This window comes from Siniperca chuatsi, linkage group LG11 (genome assembly GCF_020085105.1).
Source record: "Siniperca chuatsi isolate FFG_IHB_CAS linkage group LG11, ASM2008510v1, whole genome shotgun sequence".
Taxonomy (NCBI): domain Eukaryota; kingdom Metazoa; phylum Chordata; class Actinopteri; order Centrarchiformes; family Sinipercidae; genus Siniperca; species Siniperca chuatsi.
This window is the reverse complement of record NC_058052.1, coordinates 28,732,829-28,754,952: the sequence shown is the minus strand read 5'-3', so window position 1 is coordinate 28,754,952 and position 22,124 is coordinate 28,732,829. Positions and strand designations below refer to the sequence as shown.

Genomic DNA, 22,124 nt, shown 5'->3' with positions numbered 1-22,124 from the left:
GTTATGGGACGAACCAAGTTACAGTTTAAAATGCCTAACTGTGAAAAGAAAATTAACCGGCCACTATTGTAATAATCGATAATCGTTAAAGCCATTCATGAAGCAAAAACAAAACATTCTCCGGTTGCAGCTTTTGTGACGTGAGGACTTTCTCTGTTTCATATCATCATACACTGAATATCTTTGGGTTCGGGACTAAACAAGACATTTGAATGATTACTGATTAATCGAGACAGTATTTATCATAATAATCTATAAGGAAAGGACTTGCTAAGTTCCCCACAGAATCACAGTTTGTGCTGGAGACAGATCGGTGTGTTCAAAGTCTCCGGCTTCTGCTCCGAAACAGCAGCGCTGAACCAATTTAGAAACCAGCAACATTAATGAGTCTCATTAAAACACATCAGACACTTCACCACAGGAGGCCTCCACCTCATTTACTGAGCACTCAGAGTGTGTGTGTGAGTGTGAGAGTGTGTGTGTGTGTGTGTGTGTGTGTGTGTGTGTGTGTGTGTGTCAGGGGTAATTTGTCACACATACCGTCTGATGGTTACAGCAGCAGACGCGCTGCTGCAGGATCCGAATGAAGCACAGTGCTCCAATCAGATATGTCCTATTTAAACTTTTACTGTCCAATCACAGCGGGATGCATTAGTCACCTGCAATATTTCCAACTAATTAATTAGGTGTTTCTTTCTTCTTCTCTCTGCTCAAACCTGTATTTTTCCCGCTTTTATGTTACAGTGATTAACATTTTCATTAACCTCCTGAATGTAACTTATTCTTATTTTCCTCTCTTTGTTGCAAGCGTCGATATGCAAACGGCTGATTAAGAGCGAGTGTATGTCTATTTCTGTCTACCTGTGGGAGGTGAAATGAGGCTCGTGCTCGTGCATCCAGTTCCACAATGACTGAGATTTATAAAACAGAATCAGGCGATCACACAGCTTTAGTGGTGAAGCTTTCTGCACCTGGCAGCTGCTGATGCAGTGCTGTGTTGGGCCTGCCTTATAGGAAGGAGGGGAGCTAGCTAGCGTTAGCTGGCTCTCCTTCGTGGGTCCAGGTGTGATGACGGTAAATGACCAGCAACAGGTAGCGCTGGATTTCTGGTCTGACCTCCGACCTTTGACCTCTGACCCTGAGCTGTCTCCGTGCAGAGCGCCACATGAAGATAAAACTTTATTTTCTTTTGCAGAGTTATCTGTATCTAATGAGGCTGAGCGTTTCCTGCAGCTGAATGTGAACCAAGTTATTATTATAGAACCCCTGCTGGGCTGTAAACACACACACACACACACACACACACACACACACACACACACACACACACACACACACACACACACAGGATGAACCAACCAATTACTGAAATATGCAAATGCAGAAAACAGATGAGTATTATATCCTCGTTAATTCTATATTGGAGACGAAACGCCGGCAGGAAGAGGAACAAACACAACTGCAGGCTGAAACAGCTACAAAGTCTGACTCTCTGTTTTACCAGTAGTGAAGCTAAAAATGAAATGTTTATCCTGAGGGTGGCGCTAGAGCAAAGATCATGGAGTCATTGAAATCTGAAGGGTTCATCCTCTGAGGAGACACAGAAGCAGGTAGCGGCTGTTAGGAGCCGTTAACTCTAAGTACAAGTACCTCAAACTTGTACTTAAGTACAGTACTTGAGTAAATGTACTTAGTTACATTCCACCTCTGTCTGTGATGCTGCAGAAAACATCCCTGTGTGGCTACTGAACATCGTATTACTAAAACTACAGACACTGCAGCACTACGCAGTACTACGCAGTACTACGCAGTACTACGCAGTACTACGCAGTACCGGAGCTGCAACAGCAAGTACTACTGTTACCAGTACTGTATTACTCCTGCTCCTCCCAGCAGACTGTAGTGTTTCGTGAAGAGAGCAGAAAACTAAAAACAGCAGAAAAACAAAAAACAGATGATGATGGTCTGGACAGCTTTACACACACACACACACACACACACACACACACACACACACACACACACACAGTGTTTAACAGCAGCTCTTTGTGCTCTGTATCACTGTTATTATATGTGGGAGAAGCAAACACGTCTAATGACAGCTTATTTCTGGCCCGTCTCCCATAGCGACCAGACTGCTTTCTGTCGCCACGGCGATAGAGCTGCAGCTCAGGACCACAACTGATGGAAACCAGGCAGACAGCGAGGGGCGAGAGACTACAGACAGGTTCGAGAGAGAGAGAACACTAACACTGTATCTCCATAGAAAGGTCAGAGGTCACTCAGAAGGGAGGCGTGTCACTTCCTAAAGGATGATGACACAGCACTAGAAATAATGACTCGTCCATTCCCAAACAAAAAATGCATCAACACATCACGGATCACTGAGACTACAGTGACCATATCTGAACCAAATAAAGCTAAAAGCAGCGGTGTGTTCAGGTACTCCTCGGAAAGTTGTATTCGCCAGGCGTCAGTGGTGGAAAGTAACAAGTATATTTACTCAAGTACAATTCTTTGTTACTTTACTTGAGTATTTCCATTTTATGCACCTTTATACGTCTACTTTACTACATTTCAGAGGCAAGTATTGCGCTCCACTTTATTTATCAGGTACTTGTTTTTACTTTGCAGATGTAGATTTTAAAAACCTATAGTGAGCATATAAAATACAATGCATTGTTATACAGTAAATTAAACCATCCAACAGTAAAAAAAAAAAAAAAAAGAGGATAAAATTAGCTCCAGTGGAGCCAGCTACAACATTAAAATATATCTTACATGTTACTGCATCAATAATAATAATCTAATATTATAATATATAATAATGTAACAATGGCAGAGCACATTTTGGCTGCATAGTGAGTACTTTTATTCTTAAAGTACATTTTCTTGATAATACTTATGTACTTATACTTCAGTAAGAGTCTGTATGCAGGACTTTCACTTGTAAATTGTGGTGTTTTACTTAAGTAAAAGATCTGAATACTTCTTCCACCACTGGCAGGTGTTGTTGCTTTACTGTTAAGCTGCAGTTACATTAACATAAATTCTCCACATTCATTCAACCTTTATTTTAACTTGGAAATACATTTAGGTAGAGACCTCATTTACAGCTGAGTAAAACACAACCAGCTCATAGGCAACAAGAAACACAAGTGAGACATTTAGATAAAAATGCTGAAGCAAAAATAATAAAACAACACACTATTAAATAATAAAGCCTTATAAATGAATACCACTATTAAAATTTAAGGCAAATTAATCAACTAAAACAAGGAAGTTATATAAGATGAAACTGAACATTTAAATTGTCTGGCTTTAGGTTTTTTTGCAAATGATTCCAGGTTGCTGTGCACAATGAGAAAAACTGGATTTTCACACTCAGAAAAAACAGTCGGCACTTGCAACGTGATCCAAACATTTGAGCAATTTGGTAAGGGCCTGCATTAAAAGACAGTACGAGGTAATATAAGGGGGGGGAAAGACTAATATGGGCCTTATAAATAAATATAACCCAGTGTATATCACGCCTTACAGAAAGAGACGGCCACCCAACCTTATTATACAGCTCACAGCGATGAGTATTATATTATAGTATCACCTGTAGTAAATCTTAGTCTTAATCTTAATAAAATGTCACCATAATCCAAGAAAAAAGTTGACTCAATAAGCGTCCTTCTGCAGTGCAAAGGAAAACATGTTTTATTCCTATAAAAGAAACTTTTCTTTTTGCTCACCAGGTTAGTCACATGGTATTTAAAAGTTACCTTCTCATCTGTCCAAATTCCAAGGTACTTGTACTCAGTGACTCTTTGAATATTTGTACCATTCTTAGTATAGATGATGAGATTTTCATAATCAATATTTTTGGCTCTGGTGAAGAACATGAATTGAGTTTTGTCTGCGTTAAGAACTAATTTATGGTTATTGAGTGCACTGAAGAGATTTAGCAGCAGAATGTACAGCACTGGCACTAAAGTATAAAAGAGAATCATCAGCATAAAGACGAATGTTACACCCAGTTACAGAAGAGGCAATATCATTTATATAAAGAGTGGTCATCTGACTCAGTGCGTTACATCAATCTACACAAGTCTTTGGATTATTATCTTTGCACATTGCACGTATTCTTCATACATTCCTCAACACCGTGCAGCTCTTTTCATTTTAAAAACATATATTTTACTTTTTTTGTTATTGTTTTATTTATGTTTCTTGACTTTTGTTTTTGCTTTTCTCTTACTGTGTTTATGCACCAAAATACCAAAGTGAATTCCTTGCATGTGAAAACCTACGTGGCTATAAACCTGTTTCTGGTTCTGGTTCTGAACGAGCTAGTTCTTTCCTAGTAAAACCCGACCCAAAACCTGCTTCCTGTTTCCAGTTGTCCGTCACGTGTTCAACTAGTGAACTGACCATGAAACTTTGGGATTCGTCACCTTCCAGAGAAACCTTCACAGTAATGAGTTGAAAAGACGTTCCTGAATGCAGGATAAAACAAGTGACCAGAGTGAAGTGCATTGTGGGATATTAAAGGAGTGACCCAGTAATGGGTCTGAAATGGGACTGAGCACTGCAGACTGCTGTGGGGATCGAACATGCGACTGTCTGTCCGCGGGACGCTCGATCTCTCATTGTTTCATTTATCTCAACAGAAACTCTTTCATCAAACTGTCAAGTGTAAAATATAAAGTTTATACTTTATAAAACATCGGTGCCTTGCTTAGTGGCTCAGTGGCAGCTAATAATCTGTGTGTGTTTCATGCATTTTCCCACACAGGATTTTTCCCAACGACGAGGGGGGGGGGCGTGCCCACACACACACACACACACACACAGAGCGTGTGAAAGAATGCCTGGGAACTGTTTATTCATTTGCTAATTTTACACAACAATACAACAATACACACACACTCATTAAGAATGCAGAGAGAGAGAGAGAGAGTTTCACACAGAGAGAGAGTTTGAATGCTTGTATGAGTTATTTTTGTTCTGAAGCTGCTGATATTTTCATGCTAACATTTAACATTTTCAAATTCAATATAAATAGTACTCCAGTGATTCAGTATTGCACTGGACTTATGAGAAACACATTAAAAGATATATATATCTATATATATATATATATATATATATATATATATATATATATATATATACACATATACAGGGAGTGCAGAATTATTAGGCAAGTTGTATTCTTGAGGATTAATTTTATTATTGAACAACAACCATGTTCTCAATGAACACAAAAAACTCATTAATATCAAAGCTGAATATTTTTGGAAGTAGTTTTTAGTTTTAGCTATTTTAGGGGGATATCTGTGTGTGCAGGTGACTATTACTGTGCATAATTATTAGGCAACTTAACAAAAAACAAATTTATACCCATTTCAATTATTTATTTTTACCAGTTAAACCAATATAACATCTCAACATTCACAAATATACATTTCTGACATTCAAAAAACAAACAAAAACAAATCAGTGACCAATATAGCCACCTTTCTTTGCAAGGACACTCAAAAGCCTGCCATCCATGGATTCTGTCAGTGTTTTGATCTGTTCACCATCAACATTGCCTGCAGCAGCAACCACAGCCTCCCAGACACTGTTCAGAGAGGTGTACTGTTTTCCCTCCTTGTAAATCGCACATTTGATGATGGACCACAGGTTCTCAATGGGGTTCAGATCAGGTGAACAAGGAGGCCGTATCATTAGATTTTCTTCTTTTATACCCTTTCTTGCCAGCCACGCTGTGGAGTACTTGGACGCGTGTGATGGAGCATTGTCCTGCATGAAAATCATGTTTTTCTTGAAGGATGCAGACTTCTTCCTGTACCACTGCTTGAAGAAGGTGTCTTCCAGAAACTGGCAGTAGGACTGGGAGTTGAGCTTGACTCCATCCTCAACCCGAAAAGGCCCCACAAGCTCATCTTTGATGATACCAGCCCAAACCAGTACTCCACCTCCACCTTGCTGGCGTCTGAGTCGGACTGGAGCTCTCTGCCCTTTACCAATCCAGCCACGGGCCCATCCATCTGGCCCATCAAGACTCACTCTCATTTCATCAGTCCATAAAACCTTAGAAAAATCAGTCTTGAGATATTTCTTGGCCCAGTCTTGACGTTTCAGCTTGTGTGTCTTGTTCAGTGGTGGTCGACTTTCTGCCTTTCTTACCTTGGCCATGTCTCTGAGTATTGCACACCTTGTGCTTTTGGGCACTCCAGTGATGTTGCAGCTCTGAAATATGGCCAAACTGGTGGCAAGTGGCATCTTGGCAGCAGCTGCACGCTTGACTTTTCTCAGTTCACGGGCAGTTATTTTGCGCCTTGGTTTTTCCACACGCTTCTTGCGACCCTGTTGACTATTTTGAATGAAATGCTTGATTGTTCGATGATCACGCTTCAGAAGCTTGGCTATTTTAAGACTGCTGCATCCCTCTGCAATATATCTCACTATTTTTGACTTTTCTGAGCCTGTCAAGTCCTTCTTTTGACCCATTTTGCCAAAGGAAAGGATATATATATATATATATATATATGTGTGTGTGTGTGTGTGTGTGTGTGTGTGTTGGTTGAACCACACAAAATTGTGTAGAACTTTTTAACTAATTTATAGAAAGAAGGTTAACATATTAGTTATACAGTACATATAGAGAGAGTGCAATAAAAACAGTAAAATTATACATATATACAACTATAAATGTGGGTATATAGACTGTATATGTACATAATATATAACTAAATATATATATAATTTTTATTTAGAATCTACAAACATAAATGTTGTATAAAATATACATAAAATTAACCAATTAAAAAAAGTCTACAATATAAAAACATTAAAATATAAAAATACAGATAAACAATAATACAATAAAACTCTTTAAGCTTCAACCTTTTTGTCTCTTTAGCAAGTTAATTTAGGTAAAAGTTAATTTTTAGTTTAATGATTTAAGTTTAATCCAGTTTAATTCCTTTCCACCTTTGGAATATCTATCTATATATATATATATATATATATATATATATATATATATATATATATATATATATATAGATATATATATATCTATATATATCTATATATATCTATATATATATATATATATATATATATATCTATATCTATATATATATATATATATAGATATATATATATAAAACACAGAATGGGCCTTTAAACGGTGGTTAGCTTCAGTACTTTGAGCTTCAGCAGCAGCATCAGTTACACAGCAGGAAGATGGATGTGACGTGCACGTGCAGCGTCGCCGTGCACGCGGAGGGGCAACGCGCACGCACGTGCACACGCGCTGCAGATGCAGATGCAGTTTAAACAGCAGTGAGGTCAGCAGCAGCTGTTTAACGCTGCGTCACCGTCAGTAATCAGCTGCTTACCTTCAGACTGCGGGACCGACACCGGGGACCGGGACCGCGAGCAGCAAGCATTTCCGGCGGCTCTTTCAAAATAAAAGCACAAGACTGGCTCCCTGGACACTTTGGGCCATCTTGCACTTGTACTGAGCCCACGAGCTTCCCTCCAGCGCCACCCTCAGGACAAACGTGTTAGCACGGTGCGTTGGACTGGAACATGATCTTATAGACCATGATGCATTGCTGCAGGTTAAACTACCCAACAGGATATAAAGCAGTTAAAATGAGCTCAGCCTGAAACATCTGCAGCAGTAAAATGCAACACACACATGAATGCAGCAGGAATATGAATCCAGAAACATCAGATATAATAAAACACTGACAGGAAGCGTTTTACTGCACAGGGACGACTCTCACTGTCACACTTTAAGTAACTTTAGCTGATTATACTTCATACTTTAACTACATTTAGCTGATTATACTTCATACTTTAACTACATTTAGCTGATTATACTTCATACTTTTACTGCAGTGAGGTTTGACTGCAGGACTTCTACCTGCAGTGGAGTATTTCACAGAGTGGTGTCAGTACTTTTACTGCAGTATCGGAGTCCTTCTTCACCGCAGCTGAGGTGTTTCTAATATTCAGACCCCCTCACGTTTGTAAAGACATATAATGTAGTCCAGTTCCAACAATGACAAATAAAACTGAACCTTACAAACTTTGTAAAGGTGGGATTCACGGCAGAGCTGTTGTATTGACTCTGGGAATCAATGCAGCACCTGTGTTGTGTTGATTGGCTATACTGACATTTAAAATCACACCTGACCTATCAGAAAGTACCTCTGACGTTAAACATAAGTAGTTAAAGGCCTTTACCAGTGCACACAGCTGTTCTTCATTCAGACTACTACAAACTGAGTACAGAAGAGAATATTTAAGATATTTGTTGTTTTTGTTTGTCAGTGGTGGAAGAAGTACTCGGATCTTTTACATCAAAGTAACTAAAGCTTTACAATAAATGTAGGTTGAGTAGAAATATAAAGTACCTCAAACTGTACTTGAGTAAACGTACTTCACTTTCCACCACTGTGCGCTCGTTCTGTCCGGCTGTATAAATGTTCAGCCTCTCCTTCACTTTCCACAGAAGTTCCTGTTATTCCTGCTGTGCCCGTCTGTGTTACTCTGATGTCACTTCCTGAGGGCTGGGGCGTCGGCCCGCCTGCAGGAAGTGACCTCACTGTGCTGTTGAATTAACAGGAAGTTACCCCTCTTTCCACAGAGCCAGTGAACTTCTAATGATGTAGTTGTTTTCACGCTCCTTCATCCTTTACAAAAGGATTTACAAGCTGCAGCTAATGTGTTTATTAATAATCAATAAAGTGCTTGCTAATACTTTAGAGATCAGTTATAAGAGTTAGAATAAGAAGTCAAAGAGTTTCTCGCTTTAATAAGCCATCAAGTCTGCAGTTATAATTATTAAACCTTTAATAAAAGGATAAAATGTTACCAAGTCATTAATAAAGGGTTCAAGTCAGCAGTTGTAAACGTTCAGTCCTTAATAAATGAATTTTGGCCAATTATTCAGAGGTCAGAGGTCAAACTGGCCCATGGAGGCGTCTGTCTGACAAACTGAAGAGTAGAACACGCAAAGGAAGTTGTTATTAATGGCTTATAACTGATCTATAAAGCATTTTATAATGATTTATTAAACATTAATAAAGCCATTAGTTACAGCTGATAAAGGACGCCTTATTAGAGACTTTGGAGCGGCCTAGTCAAAGTCCTGACCTGAATCCTATTGAGATGCTGTGGCATGACCTTAAAAAGGCCGTTCATGCTTGAAAACCCTCCAATGTGGCTGAATTACAACAATTCTGCAAAGATGAGTGGGCCAAAATTCCTCCACAGCGCTGTAAAAGACTCACTGCAAGTTATCGCAAACGCTTGATTGCAGTTGTTGCTGCTAAGGGTGGAGCAGCCAGTTATTAGGTTTAGGAGGCAATCACTATTTCACACAGGGCCATGTAGGTTTGGATTTTGTTTCCCCTTAATAATAACAACCTTCATTTAAAAACTGCATTTTGTGTTTACTTGTGTTATCTTTGACTAATATTTAAATTTGTTTGATGATCTGAAACATTTAAGTGACAAACATGCAAAAAAAATAAGAAATCAGGAAGGAGGCGAACACTTTTCCACACCACTGTATATATATATGTATACACACACATATATATATAAATAAAACCTATCCGATTTTGACAGTTTTTACAACATTGTGGCACGTCATCAGTAAGAGTCCCTGCTCTCAGCTCATTAAAATGCGTGGAGGGAAGGAGATGGATGCTCAGCAGGGACCGACAGTGTGTTCAGTTGGTATTTACTGAGCTCAAACATGTAAAACCAGCAGTCCTTTAATGGAACAGACACGATCTTTACAAACAGAGAGAAAAACATCTGGCACACAACCATCGGCTGATTTGTGTCTTCAACTGATAAAATCCCCAAATAAATCTGAAATATTTCATCTTCTGACAATTCTCTCAGAGTAAAAAGCATTTTTGGCAGAGCCGTAACCGAAGCAGACCAGTACAAATGTTCAGCACGTGGACTCGGTCCAGGTTCCCGTCCTACTCGAAGCTCTGCAGGACGGGTTCGTGTCCCGTCTCCTTGAGGAAGCGCAGCAGGTCGTCTGGTCGGAGCCCCATGGTGGCGGCGTTGGTCATGGGGTGGAAGTAGACCATCTCGTGGCCTCCCTCCACCAGGTCCCGGTCCAGGACGAACTTCACACTCTGGTCCTTATCGAAGAGCAGAGCCAGAGCGGTCGCGCAGCCCTGACCCACCTGAGAGGACACGGACGCAGGAAGTCAAACCACAGCTGCACAGACGGTCTGCGGTCAACCATCACAAGTAAAACATCTCAAACGTTTGTTCACATGAGCTCCAGGACGAGGAACGATGCCAGCCGTCCTGCTGCGACATCACACAAAAACGAGCCGATCCAGCAAGCAGGGGGGGGGGAAGAGAGAAGACTTCTTTATCTCAAGTTTATTTCCAGGAGGAATTCATGTGGTGTTTTATAAGCTCTTACATATTTCCAAATCTCTTATTGATATGGTTATATAAACGGATCTCAATGCTTTCCCTCTTTACTGAATTTGTTTATTTTTATGGTATATATATCTGTATTATATATATTTCGGCTTCAGAATAACTCGCCCTTTAGATCTTAGATGCACTTCTCCTGTTTATGGACCAAATATGGCGTCACCATGTCCTTTACTGGGCTCGCCAGTGACTGGGCTCGCCAGTGACTGGCCTGAGGTCATGTATGTGTGGGAGCCCCACCGGCTGATCCGCACGGCTGCTTTAGCTTCAGACCTCCTGTACAGATGTTCCTGTACTGCGCTGTATGAGCCTGGTGAACGTCGGCCCGATAATGAACTTGTTCTTTCTAAGTGTTGCTGGAGTTTGACGTCTTCTGTGTTCAACGAGAAATTCACTTTAACTGCAAAGAGATCTTTTCTTATCCAGTTCCTGGGAAAACAGGCCTGTTGCCAAATGTCACAATTCTGCCAAATCAAACAGGAAAACATAAACTATGGAGACAGCAGTGCTGATGGTTGTAGCGGCCGTTAGTCAAACAATGTGAAAGTTAATTAAAAGTATGTTTTGTGAATTTGGCCAACATGTAGGAACACTAACTCTGCCACCTGCTGGAAACATTTTAAATTGATTTGAACTTTCCAAATCACAAACGTGTCTGACCCAGTAAACATGTTCTCTATACCTGAGGAAACACTAGCGCTGATTTAAAACATGAACATTTGAGAAGATCAACTGAATCCACTCATCATGTTGTCGTTTACAGCTGAACCGAACGGGGGAAAGACTGCAGAGGGAACTGTTCAAAGCTTCGAGATGAAAAAGGGGGAAAGAAAGAGAAAATTAACTTCGGTCAGAACGGTTTAAAACATGAACATTAGGCCTCTTTTACTTTTCTCTGTCAGGTCTGCTTGTACAAGTGTCCTCAGTCAGATCTACCAAAAACCTCTTAGCTGCACAAACAGTTGATGAATCCCACCTGTTCCTGGGTGTTTGGGAGATCTGACCACGAGCGAAATCAAACTGCCCTTTAAGGCGCCCGTTCTGCTCCGTTTCACTAAAAGAGGAACTTCAGTCCTGCAGAGATCAGCAGACGGACATATTCAGCAGCGTCAGTAAACCCACGACCATCAGAACATACTGCCGCAGCTGTGGACGTCACCGCGGAGTCACGCTGTGACAGGAAGTGGTGGAAAGCAACTACATACAACTGAGGTACTTTCTGCTTCCACTCCGCCACGTCTCAGAGGGAAACGCTGGACAGCTGCAGTTACTTTGTAGATTCAGATTATTAATACAAACTATGACGTATTATAATACGTCATCATTACTGATTTCCTGTCAGGTGACAGGATGTTCACCTGGCAGAGACCTTCTGAGCCCGAGGCGACTCACAGCTGATTCGTTTTGGTTCTAGTGTTTAAACCAGTTCTCACCTTGAGTTTCTCCAACATGGCCGCCTCGTCTGCGAAGCGCAGGTTGCCGCTGCCGACGGCGAGCTTCTTGGCGAGGTCGTTGAGGTTGACCTGTGGAGGAACAGAGAGGATTATGGGACGAGGAGGTCAGACGGGCGAGATATTGCTGCGATGGTGGATGTGAGGTGCGAGCCGACCTGGCGGTCGTGGCGAGCCGACACCAGCCACAGGCCTTTCTTCTTCTTGTCCTTCAGGAACAGGTTCTTAGTGACGGCTCCGCTCACTTCCTGCAGGTGAGGCATCATCTCCTCCACTGTGAACACCTGCGGGGGGGACAGGAAGTGATTATATCACAGCCGAAGAACGTCCCCTTCACTAAGTGTACCGTTATAATAAACTTTATGTATAGAGTACAAAGTGCTTCACACAGAGAGAAATAAAACACCACAGTGAATGATGAAATGCACAAAAGCAATAAAATAAACAGTTCAGGTAAAATCCGGATCTGCTTTCAGATAAAAATGTGTTTTGAGACGAGACTTAAACGAAGACTCTGACTCAGACAGCCTGATGTCTTCGGGCAGGTTGTTCCAGAGCCTCGGGGCCCTGATGGCCAAATCTCTGTCCCCCTTAGTTTCCATCCTGGACTCAGGAACAGACAGGAGACCCCTGCCCGAAGATCTCAGACTACGTGAAGGTTCATAAGGGATTACAAGGTCTAAAATACAGTCTGGAGCCTTAAAAGTAATCAACAAGATCTTAAAGTTGATCCTGAAACCAACAGGGAGCCGATGTAAAGAGGCTGAACCAGGTGTGATGTGGTCCTGGTTTCTGTGTTTCTGAAGACATACTGAGGTTTCATTTCTGGTAAATCGACTAATCAAGTTGGCTCATTACCTTCCAAACCACGAATGAATGCAAAAACTACAGAAACTCTTCTTATATTTACTCACCTGTACTTTTCTTTTTTTTCATTATAACGCTGCAGGTTTAAATAAGAAAAATGTACAGATGTTATAAAGAATGTTTGCACATTTTATGAGCTAATAAAACTATATAAATGTATATGTATATAGCAAAGAGGAACACTGAGCTTCATCAAAGCTTCAGCATGAAGCTGAAAGACTGCAGGCTTATCGTGTGGCTCCCCCTGCAGGTGGCTGCAGGTCACAGCAGCTTCCTTTACAGGGAAGGTTTCCACGTAACTCACCGCTCCAGCAGAGGAGCGGAGCTGCCGACAGCAGTCCAATAAAAGTTGATCAAACATTTAAAAAAACACTGCAGGAAGGTGTGGAAGTTCGTGAACAAGTAACGTTTGCATTTCAGAATAAATGCAAATGTAATGTGTATATTACATGTAAATAAGAGGCAATGCAACTCTCCTTTACTTCCACTGACAACTGTCTGATGCGTCCACGTGTCTATTACCAACGTCATGCTGTAGAGAAAACGCACCACTTCCCAAAGCCAAAGCTACACTCCAGCAGTGCCACTGCGGCTGTTGGATAACGCCGAATAGAAGTGTGTATTCTGATCATTAATGTACTCTCTCCAAATATGTTTTAGGGTGTTTATACAACTTACAGTAAGCAAGCAAACTTAAAAACGTGTGGTGTTCTTATGGGATTCAATTGTGCTTTGTTCTCGATAGAAAATGCAGTGCCGAATAATGCAGGGTTGTATTCCTCTCCCAGCTACAATAACTTATGTCATGAAGGTTATTCTGCTTTAAAACAATCAGAATATAATGAGGTTTCTGATGAAGAAGTCCGGACTCTGGTGGCTGACTCATACACAGACACGCTGATCAGTTTTACCGGCGGGTGCTCCACGCAGGTCGTCTGGATGTTTAAGGTCTCCAGATATTTCTCCAGCTCTGCCCGCAGATCTTCTGACATCTTCAGTGAATATGTTGTCAAAAGCAACGACCGGGAACCAGGAACCAGGAACAGCGGGGGGGCTGGACGCCAAAGGCCGTAGAAGAAGGTTTACAGCAGCGGATCTTTGCTGATGCATCACTGCCATCTGCTGGACTGATCTTGACCCCCCTCCCAATGTCAAAAACAAGTAAATGCACAAATGAATGAATGACTCAGCAGGATGCACTCCTTTACTTAACACTGAGCAGAAAATGTCAGATCTGCATGCTTTTCTCTGCAGTGGAAGATCTTTTCCAGCTGTTGATGTTGCAGACGCCTTGTTTTGAAATCAGTGACACAAACAGCTGATCGTGCAGAAAGTGTTAGAGGTGACAACATTGTGATGATGGTGTTTCCTGCAGCATCAGTGAATTACAGCTTTATGTTTTCACATTACAGGGTCAACACAGCCCACTCTCCTCCTCACGTTTCCCCTGGCGAAGATGGAGAGTCACAGTAGACGAAGACGAAGGCTGGGACCTTCTGGAGACAACAACGCCAGCAACAACGGAAATTAACATAAAACTAAATAACGTGAAAAAAAAAATGGGTTAAAGCTCCAGAAAAAGCTTTTAAGTGACCTTGAGTTAAGATTATTCAGTCACAAAGAATCAATAGCATCATCCCCAAAAATGTTAACTGATTAAAAACGGGGGCTCCTGTGCTGAGATGAACTGTGTTCGTGTTCCCTATAAGTCTGGAACAGAACACATTCAGTTCATTTAGTTTATTTTACTGTCAGAGTCTCTGAGTCAGTTTTCTCCCGTCGACTGTAGAGGAAAGAAATGTTAGAATGAACTCAACAGTTTGATTCATCTGTGGACACAAAGTCGTGATTGGCTGAATAATAAGTATTAAACCGACAGTAACCCAAGAAATCAAGCAGAGTTAAAGAAAACTGACCAGGTGGATTTATTATACTGTATACTGTGTGTGTGTGTGTGTGTGTGTGTGTGTGTGTGTGTGTGTGTGTGTGTGTGTGTGTGTGTGTGTTACTTCCTCCTCTCTCAGTCTTGTTTGTGACTCTTGAACAAACTTGTTTTTCTTGATTCTTGTGTTCTGAGCTCACAGTCAGTGTTTCTGTTTTACCTCTCAGACTGACTGAAGTCCAGAAGATGAGTGTTTGTGTGGAGGAAGAGGAGGACAGAGCAGAGTCTCCAGGATCCAGCTGTCTGTCTATGAAGAGGGGCCGGTCCAAAGCGGATCCTCCAGGCTTCAGTGATGAACCTGGACCCTCAGACACAAAGTAAGAGAACTGCTACTAACTCATTTATATGACTCATTTTGGCCAACGCCATGTTTTCTGTTGATTTTGTGTTTGTATATTAAAGTTTCTACTAAAATGTAATTGCTAACTAAAGTTTGTGACACAGACAAAGAGAAATCATTCGTCCCATCTTCCTCTTAGTATCTGTGACGGCTGTCAGTCATCTAGAAAAGCTGTAATCTGATCTGAGAGGACTAATGCAAACTTTTAAACCTCCTGATTATCGACAGCAGCAGCAGTTTGTGTATTTCTGAGAACCGATTTTTGTTTTGGCTGGGTTCAAATCTGTGACGTGGACACAACTAAAACACATCGACATAAATATGAAGTTGAGCTGTGAAACAGAAGCTTTGACATTTTATGAACCTCTTCAAACACACTTTTCTCCTCATGTTTCCCCTGAAGGAGCTTTAAGGTTGGAAAACTGCTGCAGCTGGATTAGAGTCAGTGTTGAAGTGAAACACCAAACCACCATCTTTGTTTTCTTTATTTCCACTGGTGGAAAGTCACCAAGTACATTTACTCAAGTACCGTACTTTAGTACAGTTCTGAGGTACTTGAGTGCATCCATTTATGCTACTTTCTACTTCTACTCCACTAGATTTCAGAAGGAAATATTCTACTTTTTACTGCACTGCATTTATTTAACAGCTATAGTTACTTTTCAGATTCATATTTTAAAAACAAACATGTGATCAGTTTATAAAATATGAAGCACTGGTTTAGATAAAACTACCAACAGTATTAAGAAGCAGTTCAAATGAGCTCCACCTCCACCAACTACAACATTAAAGTACCTCCTACATTATAATGCATCAATAATAATGATCCAGTAACATAATAACACTGACAGGGGCCGTTCTGCACAATGAGTACTTTTACTTTGAATCACTTCAATCCTTCTGTACTTTAACTGCAGGGACATTTTGAATGCAGGACTTTATTTGTGATACTTGTACTTGAGTAAATGATCTGAATACTTCCTCCACCACCAGTTATTTCACAGAAATGTCACGGACAGACAGGCAGGGGACACCGAGATGGAGACAGAATGTTCTTTATTGGATGACAGCCAGATAGTACAGGTGTGCAGGTATGTAGATAGGGAAGTCTGCAGGAGGGAAGACTCGCTGGAGACAAGCGTCATGCTGAGTAGCATAGGGAGTCCTTGTTACAAAGGAGGTCGGACCCAGACTGAGGTGAGTGCAGGGCTTTTATGCAGGCTGTGATTGAGAGCTAATGGGGAGCAGGAGTCTGATTGGGAGCAGGTGTGGATTATTAGTGGATGGTGGAGTGGATTACCCCCTCCACGGTCAGCTCCCGTGGATGGACATGGTGGTCGTCCTCCAGCCAGGGGCGGGTTGATCGGAGTTTGGGCACAGAACGACCCCTGGACAGATGAGCTGATCTGAGCTGATCTCATGAGGTCTGTGACGAAGATCAACACCATCTGGAGGCCTGGCGGAATGCCGGTGGAACAGGAGGAAGGTTATAGGAGGCCGGCGGCGAAGACGAAGAGTCACAGGAGACGAAGACAAAGGATGGGACCTTCTGGAGGCCGGCGGCAAAGGCGGGAACCATCTGGAGGGCCAACCAGATCAGGGGCCGGCGGCGGGGCCGCAGGACAGGGAGCCGGCGACAACAACGGCAGCAACAACGGAAATTAACATAAAACTAAATAACGTGAAAAAAAAATGGGTTAAAGCTCCAGAAAAAGCTTTTAAGTGACCTTGAGTTCAGATTATTCAGTCACAAAGAATCAATAGCATCATCCCCAAAAATGTTAACTGATTAAAAACGGGGGCTCCTGTGCTGAGATGAACTGTGTTCGTGTTCCCTATAAGTCTGGAACAGAACACATTCAGTTCATTTAGTTTATTTTACTGTCAAAGTCTCTGAGTCAGTTTTCTCCCGTCGACTGTAGAGGAAAGAAATGTGAGAATGAACTCAACAGTTTGATTCATCTGTGGACACAAAGCCGTGATTGGCTGAATAATAAATATTAAACCGACAGTAACCCAAGAAATCAAGCAGAGTTAAAGAAAACTGACCAGGTGGATTTATTATACTGTATACTGTGTGTGTGTGTGTGTGTGTGTGTGTGTGTGTGTGTGTGTGTGTGTGTGTGTGTGTGTGTGTGTGTGTGTGTTACTTCCTCCTCTCTCAGTCTTGTTTGTGACTCTTGAACAAACTTGTTTTTCCTGATTCTTGTGTTCTGAGCTCACAGTCAGTGTTTCTGTTTCACCTCTCAGACTGACTGAAGTCCAGAAGATGAGTGTTTGTGTGGAGGAAGAGGAGGACAGAGCAGAGTCTCCAGGATCCAGCTGTCTGTCTCTGAAGAGTGACCGGTCCAAAGGAAAACCTCCAACCTTCAGTAATGAACCTGGACCCTCAGACACAAAGTAAGAAGTAAGTAAGTAAGTAAGACTTTTTACTGTAAACTGACCTGATGGAAGATGAAGCATTGAGGATGAAGACAAAACGTTCTGCTAAATTCTGAATGTCAATTTGTTTTCTCATATTTGTCCTCTAGAAAGAATATTTAGTGATTTTGTTTTTTCCTCAGAAGATCAGCTGTTATGATCCCTCAGATCATATCCAGAAGCATCTTGAATCAGTTCATATCATAATTTGTTGAAAAAGTCATTTGTAGAAAAGCTTTGCTCTCCTTGATTCTGTGTGTTGACTACTCGTGCAAAATATGATGAAGAACATTTCAGCTCAAAGGTCCACTTGCTAATGATTCTGAGCTTGCGGTTGAAAGCTTTGAATCATTAGTAAGTGGACCTTTGAGCTCAGATTCTTTGCACCATATATTGTTCCTGAATGTGAAGAACAAACATCCACAGGCAGCACTTACGGAAAAGGTAAAGATGAACAAAGGGGCAGAAAATGGTCAAATGTCTTCTCTTTTTTAGAATATTTGAACTGCATTTCTTCCTTCATTTGATAGTTGGAGCGGCAGAGAGTCGGACTGATAATCTGGACTTTCTGTCAGAGTCCAGAACGGCCGGTGGACCCAACACAGTCAGGGGCTGTCAGACCTGCTGGACTGAGGCGGGCAGCCAGACTGACTAGCCTAAATACTAATCAGCGTCCGTGTCTGTCTAATAACGAGCATTTCTACTGAGATTACCTTCACCTGTCAATAAGCCGTTATGTTTAAATGCTCAGACTTTATGTGCCTTTTTGAGACATCTGGTCACTGCCAATTATTGCATTTCCTACAGTTTGTTTAGCATTCCACTGGTTCTGCAGACGGTGCATCACCTCATACTGGGACCAGTCTGCTTCATCAGGAGACTCCTCCTGTCCCCAGTGTGGAGAAAGATCCAGACCTGGACTGCAGACAGCCCGTCAGACCAGGACTGTACAAAGTAAGACTGCACATCTTAAAGATGTAACCTGCTACATTTCATTACATTATGTTCGTTTAGAGACAATAAATGCATTCAACCATGTGGATACAACCCAAAACCTGCAAGACTCATGCAGGACATCAACTTCATCAAATAAGCTGAACTGCTTCAAGTGCTGCATTTAGTTTTGGAGTTTTCAGGCTGAAGATGTGTAGAGTTTCTGCTGTCCTGATGTCAGTGGGGAGCTCGGTCCACCATTGTGGATCCAGGACAGCAAACAGTCTGGATTTTGTTGAGCGGTAGCTGGGCCCCCCTCGTAGTGAGGGAGTAGCAAGCCGATTGGCGGCAGCAGAGCGTAGTGGACGGGCTGGTCTGACCATGTCCTGGATGTAGGATGGGCCTGAGCCATTGGCAGCACGGATAGCAAGTACCAGTGAATCTGATTGGAGCAGCCTGTGGTAGCCAGTGCAGGGTGCAGAGGAGCGCTGTAGTGTGGGGGAACTGGGGGAGGTTGAAGAGCAGCCGGGCTGCTGCATTCTGGATGAGCTGCAGAGGTCGGAGGGGACATGCAGGCAGACCAGCCAGGAGCAAGTTGCAGTAGTCTGGGCACGAGATGACAAGAGCCTCCTGGGTGAGGAACAGGCTGTGAGCTAACAATAGCACATAGAAACAGTGTGTAAAAATGTACAGAACCACGCTGTGTTAAAGAGGGAACAACACTAAAATCCTACAACATATTATGCTAACTTACATGAGCCACAGAGGTTCTGTGAGGCGAGTGAAAATCTGGTTCCTCACAGCTTCAAAAACCCACACCTGCATGAGTGACTGACCATGAATGCCTGACTGAGCTAGCGGCCATTTACAGGGGCCAACCTCAGCTGGTCTCCTCCCTCAAACCAAAGCCACATCTGAGCTAAACTGAGTGGATCAACACGTGTCTGTGCTGGTGACCAGACAGAAAGCTCTGTTTTTAAAGTCTCTCTGTGTTCACCCCACGTTAAAAAATTAGTTTCCTCTCACTCCTGTGTTCCTGTTTGGACGTTCAGATGTCAGCCTTTTTTTACTGTTTACTGTTACTTTAGTCATTGCTTTGTTAATTTGCTGCTGATGTAAACTCAACAGTCCAAAACTGGACTTTTTAACCTTTACTTCTCTATATATTCTGATATTGATCGTTTTTTATTGGTAATAAAAATAATCATCAGATTGTCAAATCTTCTTTGTTTTGTCTCACATTTTTTTCTCTTTTTTAGTGAGTGGTGGTCTGCAGGAGGTTTTAGATGAACATAAGATCAGTCTGAGGAGAAGATGTGAACGTGTGACTGAAGGAAGTGATGAAACAGGAAGTGGAACCCTCCTCAACAGGATCTACACTGAGCTCTACATCACAGAGGGACAGGGTGAAGAGGTTAATACCCAACATGAGGTGAGGCAGCTTGAGACAGCTTCCAAGATGGAGACCCTCCATGACACTCCAATCAAGTGCCACGACATCTTTAAAGCCTTACCCGGCCAACAGGGACACATCAGAGTCGTTCTGACAAACGGCGTCGCTGGCGTTGGAAAAACCTTCTCGGTGCAGAAGTTCACTCTGGACTGGGCAGAGGGCTTGGAAAACCAAGACGTCAGTCTGCTGATTCTGCTTTCGTTCAGGGAGCTGAACTTGATCAGAGATGAGCGGTGCAGTCTTCTCCAGCTGCTCCATGTTTTCCATCCAACATTACAGAAGGTCACAGCAGAGAAGCTCGCTGTCTGTAAACTTCTGTTCATCTTTGACGGCCTGGATGAAAGCAGACTTTCACTGGATTTCCACAACAATGAGGTCATGTCTGATGTCACACAGAAGTCATCAGTCAACGTGCTGCTGACAAACCTCATCGAGGGGAATCTGCTTCCCTCGGCTCTCGTCTGGATCACTTCCCGACCTGCAGCAGCCAATGAGATCCCTCCTTCATGTGTTGGCAGGGTAACAGAAGTACGAGGCTTCACTGACACCCAGAAGGAGGAGTACTTCAGGAGGAGATTCAGTGATGAAGAGCTGTCCAGCAGAATCATCTCGCACATCAAGACATCCAGGAGCCTCCACATCATGTGTCTGATCCCAGTCTTCTGCTGGATCACTGCTACAGTTCTGGAGCACACGTTGACTACAGACCAGAGAGGAGAGCTGCCCAAGACCCTGACTGACCTGTACTCACACTTCCTGCTGGTCCAGACAAAGAGGAAGAAGCAGAAGTATAAGGGTCATGAGACGAGTCCACAGGAGCTGACGAAGGCTGATAGGAAGGTTCTTCTGAAGCTCGGGAGGCTGGCGTTTGAACAGCTGGAGGAAGGAAACATCATGTTCTACCAAGAAGAGCTGGAGCAGTGTGGTCTGGATGTCTCAGAGGCCTCGGTGTACTCAGGAGTCTGTACAGAGATCTTCAAAAGAGAGAGTGTGATCTTCCAGAAAACAGTCTACTGCTTTGTTCATCTGAGCGTTCAGGAGTTTCTGGCTGCCGTCTACATGTTCTACTGTTACACCAACAGGAACAGAAAGGTACTGAAGGCGTTTCTGGAAGATGATGATGACGACAGGGACTCAAACCCAAAGTCTTTTCTCAAAAAGATTTTTAAGACTTTTGGAAACAATGATAGCCCATCCCTGGATGTCTTCATGAGGAGAGCCATGGTGAAATCTCTCCAAAGTCAAAATGGCCACCTGGACCTGTTTGTTCGCTTCCTTCATGGCCTCTCTCTGGAGTCCAACCAGAGACTCCTAGGCGGCCTGCTGGGTCGGACAAAGAACAGTCGAAAAATCACACAGAGAGCCATCAACAACCTGAAGGAGATGAACAGTGATGAGATCTCTCCTTACAGAAGCATCAACATCTTCCACTGTCTGATGGAGATGAACGACCACTCAGTACATCAGGAGATCCAAGAGTTCCTGAAGTCAGAGAACAGATCAGAGAAGAAACTCTCTGTGTTCCACTGCTCAGCTCTGGCCTACATGCTGCAGATGTCAGAGGAGGTTCTGGATAAGTTGGACCTGAAGAAGTACAAGACATCAGCGGAGGGACGACGGAGACTGATTCCAGCTGTGAGGAACTGCAGAAAGGCTGTGTAAGTCCAGATGTGATTATCAACACTGTAAAGCAACATAAAGCAGAAGCATCAGTATTAAATTATTAATAATACTGATACAGTATTAATTATTACACACTTTACACACATGCACAATATGAAACTTCCACACTATTAAAGTTTTCTGAAACTAGTAATACACCTTCTTATTGAAATAATTCTACATGTGTTAAACTACAAATGTCTACAGAAATCCTTTTTGTGTTTATAGCTCTGAAGTCAGTGAAGTATCTTCTATCATCTGCTAACTTTCTTTTCAGAGTTTGTGCAGAAAATGCTTTGACAGTCATCATTTTATCACGACTGTCTACAGTGTCTGCACTATGTTTCTATAACGTGTCTGTTTATTGTTCTTTTTATATACAGACACACAGACGTGATATCTGTGATCTGCTGGAACTAACATCACTTGAACTCATTTTCATTATAGCTTTCATGCAGTTATAGCTATTATATTTTTGGGAGACGAAAAGCAGACGGAGTGACATGATAAGATGCATCAAAGATGCACAAAATACACACAATATCTGTAATATTATTTGATTGA

At 42.2% G+C, this 22,124-nt stretch overlaps 3 protein-coding genes across 3 annotated transcripts in view; 2 read left to right on the top strand and 1 right to left on the bottom strand.

Annotated features, from left to right (window-relative positions):
* Nucleotides 1-9,781: 9,781 nt before the first annotated feature.
* On the bottom strand, nucleotides 9,782-13,899 carry prorsd1 (prolyl-tRNA synthetase domain containing 1). The gene is made up of 4 exons (XM_044212955.1): nucleotides 13,721-13,899; nucleotides 12,101-12,226; nucleotides 11,925-12,014; nucleotides 9,782-10,226 (listed from the first exon to the last, which is right to left on the bottom strand). The coding sequence occupies exons 1-4, from the start codon at nucleotides 13,799-13,801 to the stop codon at nucleotides 10,014-10,016; spliced, it is 510 nt and encodes a 169-aa protein (XP_044068890.1). The 5' UTR covers nucleotides 13,802-13,899; the 3' UTR covers nucleotides 9,782-10,013.
* Nucleotides 13,900-14,918: 1,019 nt separating this feature from the next.
* The window catches only part of LOC122883882 (protein NLRC3-like), a 36,382-nt gene continuing 29,176 nt past the window's right edge, over nucleotides 14,919-22,124 (top strand). Inside the window, exons 1-2 of the mRNA XM_044212952.1 lie at nucleotides 14,919-15,068; nucleotides 17,342-17,378. Of these exons, the coding sequence (XP_044068887.1) occupies nucleotides 14,938-15,068; nucleotides 17,342-17,378 (168 nt within the window). The 5' untranslated portion in view covers nucleotides 14,919-14,937. The remainder of the gene's footprint in view (nucleotides 15,069-17,341; nucleotides 17,379-22,124) is intronic.
* Nucleotides 14,957-21,560, top strand: LOC122883883 (NLR family CARD domain-containing protein 3-like). Its single transcript, XM_044212953.1, has 3 exons — nucleotides 14,957-15,068; nucleotides 17,342-17,491; nucleotides 19,705-21,560. The coding sequence occupies exons 2-3, from the start codon at nucleotides 17,467-17,469 to the stop codon at nucleotides 21,558-21,560; spliced, it is 1,881 nt and encodes a 626-aa protein (XP_044068888.1). The 5' UTR covers nucleotides 14,957-15,068; nucleotides 17,342-17,466.

Coding starts and splice junctions, on each gene's coding strand:
- prorsd1 (XM_044212955.1), bottom strand. CDS start 13,801: ATGTCAGAAGATCTGCGGGCAGAGCTGGAGAAATATCTGGAGACCTTA. Junction 12,015..12,100: donor CGGCTCGCCACGACCGCCAG/GTCGGCTCGCAC, acceptor GTTCCTCCACAG/GTCAACCTCAACGACCTCGC. Junction 10,227..11,924: donor CCATGTTGGAGAAACTCAAG/GTGAGAACTGGT, acceptor GTGTCCTCTCAG/GTGGGTCAGGGCTGCGCGAC.
- LOC122883883 (XM_044212953.1), top strand. CDS start 17,467: ATGAACCTGGACCCTCAGACACAAA. Junction 17,492..19,704: donor CCTGGACCCTCAGACACAAA/GTAAGAAGTAAG, acceptor TCTCTTTTTTAG/TGAGTGGTGGTCTGCAGGAG.